Source organism: Lactuca saligna, chromosome 2, assembly GCF_052625555.1.
Source record: "Lactuca saligna cultivar CGN05327 chromosome 2, ASM5262555v1, whole genome shotgun sequence".
In the NCBI taxonomy this organism is placed as follows: Eukaryota; Viridiplantae; Streptophyta; class Magnoliopsida; order Asterales; family Asteraceae; genus Lactuca; species Lactuca saligna.
In genome coordinates, this window is record NC_136418.1 from 157,301,075 (window position 1) to 157,311,983 (window position 10,909).

Here is a 10,909-nt window from a genome sequence, read left to right on the forward strand (position 1 = left end):
ATAAAAAGCAAGTCATTTTTAAGACGTCACATTTGACATTTAAATATCATCCGAGATAAAATAAGAAGACAAACATCTCAATATAATGTCTAAAGAAGGAAGTCTAATATTATAAAGAACATTACCAAACAAAACATGTAACAAACCAAAAATAACTATTTCCTGTTGAAGGGAAATACATTTTTTTCTCAAGTGCTGACTGACCTTGTTTAACATTAACCCAAAATCAAAACACAAGAACAAATAAAAACTCCTTAAAAGATGCGAACAGGCTTTCCCATTGTTGTTTTCAAGTATAAGCACCTCACCTACATATCCAATAAAACTAATATCAGCACACAAAAACAAGTATAAACAACATATGTCATCAAATCAAAAAGAACAAAAGACTACTCACGTTTTGCCAATTCTTCTTGAGCAAAGAAACCAAGAAGTTGACACTCATTTGCACATTCTGAAAGATCTGCTTCTCTTCCATGCTGCAGTTTCCAACAGCAACTCCCATACAAAGAACCTTCTTCAGTTGGAACTTAACAGTTGCTTTGGTTTCATTGACCTTTGCCTCAAGGGATTCCTGGTGTGAAACAAGAGTTGGAAACTTACCTGTGCATTATTAATAAACATAACACAACCAAAATTAAAGAATGTAAATAAGCATATATCAATTGTTGACACAAAATCAATGAAATCAAACACACATACCAGCCTTGTTTAAACCAGGGCCCAACAAACGAGGAATCTGCTTGATGACAGATTCAGAAGCCAAGAAAGCTTGATGTTTCTTTGCAAGCTTCTTCACCAACTTCTTGTTTTTGTTGAGTTTCTTTAGACCCTCGACATCCATGTATTCAAGCCCAATCTTTTGAGCCTGTAATCCAATTCAATAGTAATAAAACGTCAGATTCCTCCTATGCAATTAAGAAAACCTGAATTTGAAAATTTACCTCTTCAACATGCTGGGCATCTCCAAGCATGCAGACCTTGAGCTTAGGTCTTGGAATGTGAGGCAATTTCACAGTGCCGCTGAAACGTTTGTCCTTTTGTGGATCATAATTCTTCAAACCGATTTGGAGCTCAATGGTCTCAGTGAAATTACGTTTCTTTTCTTTAGCATCGGTAGTGATTTGAGTAATAGCCTCTCTCAAGGCTTCACTTTGAAGTTTACTGCAGAAACACAATAAACAATCAGAATTTAATTATGTAATCGGAATTGTTTTCTACATCAATAAACGTTCACAAAGTCGTAGCTTTTTGCTCTATCAATAATGAACATCGCTCAATTTTACGTACTAATAAAGGAACAATGTTTGCAATACATATCAAATGTTAAAAACACCGACTTTGCACAAACTCCATAGTTTTTTGTAATCCTATGACATTTCTGCATTCTAGAAATAAAAACCTATAGCAAGTACTACAAATGGAATCTTCGTTCAGCTAGATCAAAAAAAGAAACCTTACGACACGAAATTACATACCTATCTGTGCTATTCCATTCATAAACTTGGAAAAAAAAAACAAACAAAAAAAAAACAAGTAACAGAACTTGATATGAAATTTCAACATCACTAAAAAAACTGAAAATTTACCACGCTTTAATCTACAAACATACCTCATATTCGGAAACTTGACTTTTCGTTAAGCTTCGCTCCTGCAAAGGATCAAATACAAAATAATCATTAACTCAACATCAAAAGAAGACAACGCATCAACACATCGACACAATGAGATCTAATTCAACATGGTTGGTTAATAAGAACAAGCTAGTTAGATAACAGTAAACATGTAATTACAACAAAACGTTATCATCTACCGTCGAGTTGCATAGAAATATTGTATACCGAGTGTCAATCAAAAGATATTAGAGTGCGAATAACAGTAGAATGATGAAATTAAACGCCTAAACTGCAGAACATCATACCTCTCGGAAAAACCCTGATAGTAGGGTTTGAAAGTGCCGATGTAGTTAGGCACCAAAAACAGCTGATATATTATGAATGAGATGAAACCCTAAATCTTAAATCACACGAATGGGCCATGTACTGTTTGGGCTTTCAGCTAACCCATTATTTTTTTCAACGGCCTAAATTAAATAAATAAATGACCCAAACCCATTAACTTGTTAGCTTATTTTATGTATAAATATAAGACTTGTTGCTTTGGATAACTAAATGGTCTAAGTTTTTTCTTTGTTCATGAATAATCGTTACTAAATATATAAACTAAAATCCTTTTTTTTTTTCCTTTTTTTTAACGGTAAATATTATTAAAAGGTCACGATTAGCAAGTAATTAAAACGTGACAAGAGAAACAAAACAAACAGAAAGAAAATAAGTACAAATGTGAAACAAGAAAAAAAAAATCAAAAGTATATAGATAAATAAAACGAGCAACTCCACTCAGTTCAACCACCATAACTCATATGACTCCGATGTTTGCATCATGAATATGAACTTGAGTTAATATCATTTATGACCTTGCTAGAACAACGTGGATATTCTTGAAGGTCTTATCATTCCTGGTGATCCACATATATCATAATACACAAAACATTATAACATCTCCTATTACTTTCTTCCTTTGACAATTAGCCCAGATAATGATTGTGTTGAGGAATTCCATAACATTGGTGAATCTCCTGATCCGTAATCCCACACCATTTAAAGATCCAATACTGGAGAGCCTTGGCGAATTCACAATGAAGAAAAAGATGATCCAAAAATTTAAGATCATTGTTACACAATGTGCACATCTGATTTGATATTTGTAACCCTCTTGCAATTAGAGTGTCTGCCACTGGAATTCTCTTTAACATGGCATGCCACACAAAACACCTAACTTTTAGTGGTATCAGTTTTAACCAGCAAATTCGTAGCCCTTTAAATATGATCAATTGTGAATCTATGATACGCCTCATACAATTTACCACATAATTGCCATCTTTTGTTGGCACAAAACGAAAACTATATGATGAAGATTCCTTAATTGTATTGATATCATTTATGTCCTTGTATAGTTGAAGCAGTTCGTGAAGTTCAGTCGAGTTGGAGGGTGGCAGTTTCCAATACCAAGAAAACTCATTTATTGATAATCGATCAGTAAGTGCACAACTCTTGATCGGTTCAATCTTGTACAAGTGGGGGAAATGTTCTTTAAACAGAACTACACCTGTGACATCCTCGTTTTTACGACCATTTAAAAAAATATATTTATGCTTATTTAAAACATAATACAAATTATTTTGTGGAATCAATCCGATAAAAGTATTTCTGAATAAATATTTTTCATTGATTTTTAAAAACTTTTGGATGTCATAATTGGTTTAATAAACGTAAGTATAAACAGGTCTTACAATATCTTAGACTAACAATCTACGTCTCTTTGAATCTCCCATCATTCATGTACGTTTATACCGCTACCAATGATACAAAGAAGCTGAGTGGGTCAGGTTGGGAAATCTGGTGAGTACATAAGGTTTTCAACCCATAATAATATAGTTAATATGTTTAATTATCAAACAGTTAACCCAATTACCCATCCACATTTTATTCTATATTCATCAAGAACATCTCATAAGGATCATCACCTACATCGCATTTCATGGCTAAGGACTTCTCATAACGTTCATCGTCTATTATATAGGTTCATCCAACCATATTGCAGATAATAGACACAAATAACATTAAACTATCTAAATATTTCATATCTATGTGAAAGATGAAAGTAGTTATGCACTCACTTGATCAAAGTGGATGCCTCGAAATTTGGACATAACTTCGCCTTGGTACTTTAGTTTTTCCTCTGACTTGACCTAGGTTCATATTACTATGTATTAGTTTATATATTCTTGGAAACTAATAATAGTCTAGATTCCTCACTCATCTCAATGTCTATATCAAGATCTATCAAGTAAGGAACAACCAGGTAAGATCATATCGAAGATAGAGTCTGTTTGGTATATAGAATATACTGTTTGGGAATTCCACTTTAAACAATTTACTAAATCCAATCTAAACATCATCCCTGTAAGTAGATCAATCAGTATAATGACTTGGATTCACTGATAAATCTTAATTATAGGTTAATAATAACAACTATGACTATAATTAAAGGTTACACTTGAATAAAATAAGTGTAGCTTAACTTAAAATATTTTTTTGACAAAAGTCCAGAAATTATACTAGCAAAACTCTGACTCGAGAGCTCCTACTTTATGGACCCCTAATGATTAAATGCTTCGCTAAAGCTCCTAAATATAGAGAAATTTCGGATTTTTAAGAGTGGAAATTTTAGACGAAAAATATTGGAGATGTAAGGAGGAATGAAAGATGATGTTCTATTTATAGGGTTGCTCCGGGGTTTATGCGTCGTGAAAATTGGAGGTGTCCGCCGTGCACATGGGTGGTTACTGGGGGTGCCACGTGTCACTTTCCTGGTAGTCCACTTGTCGCCTTCTAGAAGGTTGTGTGCTGCACAGCGCGCGAATATGCGTGTGATTTTCTGGTTTTTGTAAATTATGTAACTTTTTCATACGAGTTTTGTTTTCTACGTTCTTTATATCTATGTGTAGCTATTGACGAGATCTATAACTTTCATTTAGACTCCGATGGCTAATTTTCACTTTACTTTTTGTTTATTATTTTAGAGGGCTTAGACTGCTAAACTCTGTTTAAAATTCATATATTATTTCATACAAGGTTCATTATTGATTGTCTTTATATCGTTGGAATCCTATATACGAGATCTTCATCTATCGTTTAAATTGTTTCGTCTAACAATGAATTAATCTAAATTTTGATTTCTGTGCTAACACAGCTGCGCTAAAACTTCGAAAAATCATAATTTCCTCACATGAAGTTAGATTTGGACGTTCTCTATATGTACGCTCTCGGTTTTACGATTACTATGAATTTCGTTTAGATTAATTAGGCTAAAAATTAATTTATCGAAATTTCACTTTTTACGATACGTTGAATAGTGCCGTTTTAATTTTAAAACTTCAAAGAAGTATAATTTTTTCATACTAAGTCGGTTTTCAGTGTTCTTTATACGTACAAAATCTTTGTCACATATACTATAACTTTAGCTAAATTATTTATCCTAAATAATATTCTATCAAAAAAATCATTTTATCGCTTATTTATCTAGCCCGAATTTGCGGGCATTACAACACCGAACCACACGTCTTTCCATAACAAGAGTTGAATGTCCGATCCAGGAATAATTGTGAATATCTAATGAGAATGGATGTCAATATCACCAAAGGTTTTAATTTCTTTATGGATATTACACCACACCCCGTTGTAGGCTTTCCTAACAATGTAGTGTGTTGGTTTCTTGCTTAAATTGTGTAGACTTGTAATGACTTTCTTCTAAAGACTTCATTTCTCATATGTCAAACGCCACCACCATTTGATTAAAAGTGCCAAGTTTTGTGCTTTTAGCGTTGAGACCCCCAGACCACCATCATAGATAGGGGTTGTGATTTTTGACTAACTAATCCAATATATTTTATGGTATATTTCTCCTCCTCCCCCTAGGAAATTCCTTGTAATTTGTTCCAAAGTATCAATGATGCTTTCTGGTGCTTTGAATAAGGACATAAACTAAGTAGGCAAGTTGTTTAGAAGTGATTTGATTAAAGTGATACGGCCCCCAAATTAAAGAGATATGGCAATCCAATCAAAAATTTGGATTTGAGCTTATCGATGATAGGTTTCCAAGGTTTTTTCAATCCTATATTTTCCCCATCTGGTACTCCCAAATATGTGAATGGAAAGGAACCATCTACGCAACCCATAACTCTACCCATATCTTTTAATTCAATGTCATAGGTACCCATACCAAATAAATGGGACTTATGAAAGTTAACTTTTAATCCTGATGATATATGGAAACATTTAGAATTGCCAAGAGATTTTTGATACTAGATTTGTCCCATTCTCCTTAAAAAATGACATCGTTCACCTAGAACAAGTGAGATAAGTGCCAACCATTGAAAGGAAGATTTACCCCACGTATCAAAGAGTTTTCTTTGGCACTCTTGACAATAATTTTCAAACATCACATTAAAATGATGAAAAGGAATGGGGAAAGAGGATATCCCTGTCAGACCTTTTTGTTATAGAGAATTCTTCAGTATGCGAGTTATTGACTAACACAAAGGCTCGTGAGGATGAGATATATCCCAACATCCATTGTATCCATTTGCACCAAAGTTTATTTGGGACATAATGGAGTCAAAGTATTGCCAATTAACAAAGTCGGACGCTTTTTTTAAATCCACCTTAAGTAAATACATCTTCTTTTTGCTATTCTTGGCCCATGAATAAATCCCATTCATATTCAAAGGTTTGTCAAGAATGCTTATGCTTATGCTAACCACTTGGGTTGTGGTGACTTGGTAAGGCATGTGGAAGATATGGTGGGTAACCTATTGACCCATGTTCAAATCCTGACACTACTAAGCCCTTGTGGCCATGGAGGTTCGCCTGCAGTGACTCCAGGGCATGAGGCAAAGCCTCATGTTTGCAACGGGGGATTAGTCGGTGCGTGAAAGCTGGCCCGGAAACCCTCGTTAGGGAAGTTCCCTTTCCAAAAAGAATGCTTATGATTTCAATGTATGTTGATTGTACTTCATCTACTACTGATCCAACCACTTGATTTAAACGGATATCAAGAAGCTTGGCTAAAATTTTATACTGACACCCAGTTAGTCTTATAGGTCGATAATATACCAGATTAAGAGGGTCTGATACTTTTTGGTATTAGGGTGATACAAGAAGAGTTGCAACCAGTGGTTATGGTACACGTTCTTTTGAAGTGCTTAAAGTAACTAATAATGTACTTGATATGACATCCCCATTTTCACGGCCAGAAAATAGCGATTTCGTTTATGCTTTTTAATAAATTCAGAGTAATCTTTCAAAGAAAAGTGTTGTGGAATTTGTTCCCAAAACAAAATATGATAAAAAAATTATCAAACATTTCTTAAAGAAATGTATTTTCATTACATTACAAACTTGGGATGTCAACATCGATACATATCATAAGCATAAACAAAACATCATAAGCCATAAGACAAAATTGGCCTTGAATACAATATAGGCCTTTACAACCTTCTCTATATTTTCTACTGGCCTATAAATCCATAATCTCTTGTCAGATCATCCAACTATTCCCTTGCCACTACCTATAATACAAGAAACTGAGTGGGTCAGGCTTAGGAGTCTGCTGAGCATATATGGTTTTCAACCCACAATAAATAAGTTTATTAATTTCATCAAACCAAACAAACCCGATTACCCGTTCCCGTTATGTCCCTAAAGCATGTAATAGAAGGGACCTAGCATAAGGATCATCATCGGGGTAGACATTACTGCTGAGGAAATTCCTTGGCCATAAATGTCCGTAAGGCAACCATGAGGGGGATGGAGTACACCGGTGAACACATCGTTCACAAACACCTACAGGTTGCGAGCCTGCTAGCATTCCACTGGACTGTTTAGAAAAGTCTGTGGTTGTCATCTATACTCCGCTAGATGACTGGATCATCATCAACACCAAGGCCTCACATCGTTTTATTTCATCACACATCAAATATTTCATCTACCCATGTTTTACCCAACATATTTGTAGATATAAAATACATATACAGTTCAGATCTGAAAACAAAGTTAAAATCTGTCATACGATATAGATCTCAAATAAACAAGCAATATATATACACATAGCATGTAATATATATAAAATACTTCATATATATATAAGATGAAAGTTAATATACATTCACTTGATAAGGTGATGATTGGACAACACTTCATTCCTTAAAACAATGTTCTTTGATGAAACCGGGAGGTCTGCTTGAAAATCGGGCTCTACGAGGGTAACGTTTCTAAACTGGAAAACTCTTTTTCTCGAGGCCTTCGGGCTCTCCAGGGCTTTCTTCTAGTTCTAGGAAGGTATCCTAGGATTTGGGGAAGTTAGAAAGAGCGTAGAGAGTGAAAGAAAGAAAGAATTTGCAAAGAAAATCAGGCAGCCTCGCACCATATTTATAGGGGACTGACCTCGGTTGTGCAGGGCATTCCTCGACCAAAAAGAAAATCATGCAGCCTCGTATGCGCGTACCGGGTGCGCAACTCGTTCCTGTGAACGCAGCGCGTTCCGAGGGGGCGTGTGTTCGAAGCTGGCTGGGGCGACGTGGCCATCTCCTGACCGAGCATGCGAACGCGAGGCGTTCCTTCTTGCACATGGCGTTCCCTTCAGATAAGCTTCAAGAAGTGTGCCACAAACTTCAAAAATTCATAACTTTCGCATACAAGCTCCTCTTTCGACGTTCTTTATATCCACGCGTAGGTAAGACTGTACTCTACAACTTTCATTTAGACTCCGTCAGCTAGTTTTGAATTTATTTTAAAAGTTATATTTTTAATAGGTCGGGACATGAAAAGTTCGTTAAAAATTCATAACTTCTTCATATGACGTCCATTTTTGTCTGTCTTTTTACTGTTGAACTACTATCGACGAGATCTTCGATTCTCGTTTAGGTTGTGTTGGCTAAAAATCGCTCGATCATAATCTGAATTCTGGGTTGCACACTGCTATGCCAAATCTTAGAAAATTCATAACTTCCTCATACGAAGTCAGATTTGGACATTCTTTTTAAGCACGTTCTCGGTTTAACGTATACTACAACTTTTATTTATATCACTAAGGCTAAAATTCACTTTATCGTAAATACACTTTTTACATCACACAACGTCGTGTCGGTTCTATCACGAAACTTCGACAGGTCATAACTTCTTTGTTATAACTGGGATGTCATAATCATAAACGAATTTGAGAAATGCAAATATCACAATTGCTATCTATTTAAAATCTACTTAGTGAAAGCGTTTCCTCACCATCATTTTCATGAATCAGAGAGAAACCTTATGACACTTAGATTTTATAGTGTATGTGTTCCTATCCATGTGAATTTGTCATAACCATAATCACAAGACAAGGTTAGTGACAAATCCAAGCTCATATGGAAAGAACTTGTTCAATCTCAATTTCTCGCCACATGGCAGCACAAGGGCCTACCATTGCTTCCAGGTTGTTATGCAAACAATTGATAGCTCATTGAACTCACAAGCATAGTCAACTTTAACTGGAATGGGCACGGAAACAAGAATATGTCAACACGATAGGTTACAAACCTCAAGTCATGTGCTAGAGATAAACAACAAGTTTTATTCTTGATTAGTTCTTGATACCCTCTTCAAGATCATTAAGACTCCCATTGACTCCATGACATATGAGATTCTCTTGTCAAGAACCATTCCTTGACAAACAAATATTTAAGAGTTAGTGCGGATTTTTATCAAGAAAAGCACTTCACACTATTGGTCTTAGTTGGCATTTGTTTTATCCAAAACATCACAACTTACCAATTTCAAATGTACAAGAGTAGAAACATTTTACTCTACATTTGACAAGTGTTATAGACCTTCCTTAAGATATGTCACTCAATTTACAATACCGGAGTACGACTCTAAGACTTGATTTTGGAACGAGATATGATTTATCTTTTGATTTAACCATTTCAACAATTCACGATTCCTCTCCTCAAGCATACAAGTGCACTAAGATATTCTTAGAGGATCAATTGTGACGTGGTTTCATAATCAGAAAGATAATCATAAAACAAGATACTCAAGTACTCTCCCATCTCTTTAGATTGAAGAAACTTTTATCTTTCTGCCTAATTTGATTCTCCTTATTCGTTCTGCAAAACATTAAAACTTTTTCAACGATTCATAATTATAATTAAACTTGTAAGCATAACCATATTTAGTAAACTTTAGTAAATCATGATTAATAGTCTTATCGTTCTTTATGGCGGACTTGATCAGCGCACAACCAAGTGTATTTGATCCCCTAGTCCTTCAATTGACTTACATATACATGTGAACAATGAATTAGTCTTAATTTCCAAAATATGAAAATTCTCATGCATCACGCAATACAAGTTGCATGATTACAAATTTTTATCCAACTAAAACTTGGTTGATGATAATCTTTCCTTATTTGGTGAATTATGACACTACCACAAATGAAAGAATCAAATCCATTTTCCAATATTGCTATCAATGAAATCATATAAACAACAACTTTTCACAAATTCCTTTGTAAGGAAACTTAAAATAAAAAAACTTTTCTTTATTTGTGAAATATTTCGTGGAAAAACTTATCCTTACAATGCAAATACATATGAAAAGCATGTTGTTATCTATTCCTAAGCAATCTATTATAACTCTTAAGCAGTAGCTCAAAATTCTGATTATCGAACCATGTGATCGAAATCCATCTCTTCACGATCAAAATCAACTTACTCTTTCTTTAAGCTTCCTTTGATCCTCCAAAACATCAAAATGTAATTACATTACATCATGTATTAAGAATCTCCAAATGTGAACTTAATAGAGTTAGATAGTGGACTTTACCTGAAGCAAAGTCAAACTTTTTGATTTTTACCATCGTTATGAACTTTTAGGTAAATTTGGCAGCTTCGCAACCAATGCCCCTTCTTTTGGAAAAAGAAACATATGATATTTTTAGGAATGGTACACGAGACTATCTCAGACTTAACTTTTCTCTTTACCATTGGGTCAAATGACTTGACCATGGTCAATCCCTTTCCATTGGGAAGATAAAGCTTTTCTAGACTTCTAATGTTACCATTATCAATGTCCATGGAAGTTTGGAAAGTAGATCTTCCAATCAAATTTGCTTTACCAACGCTACAAATCATTGTTGATTCAGTAGCAACAAGAAAATAAGTAAGATCGATAAGGGTCATGTTGTGATCTGTCATCAGGGAGTGACTAAAGAACCCAGTCAACAATCAACTTCCTCGAGACTTCGA

General features: G+C 34.7%; 1 protein-coding gene across 1 annotated transcript; it reads right to left on the reverse strand.

Moving 5' to 3' along the window:
• Nucleotides 1-83: 83 nt before the first annotated feature.
• On the reverse strand, nucleotides 84-2,005 carry LOC145032344 (large ribosomal subunit protein uL1z). The gene is made up of 6 exons (XM_078981119.1): nucleotides 1,922-2,005; nucleotides 1,613-1,651; nucleotides 945-1,164; nucleotides 703-868; nucleotides 398-603; nucleotides 84-308 (listed from the first exon to the last, which is right to left on the reverse strand). Exons 2-6 carry the CDS (start codon nucleotides 1,615-1,617, stop codon nucleotides 255-257), a joined length of 651 nt encoding a protein of 216 aa, XP_078837245.1. The 5' UTR covers nucleotides 1,618-1,651; nucleotides 1,922-2,005; the 3' UTR covers nucleotides 84-254.
• Nucleotides 2,006-10,909: the final 8,904 nt, after the last annotated feature.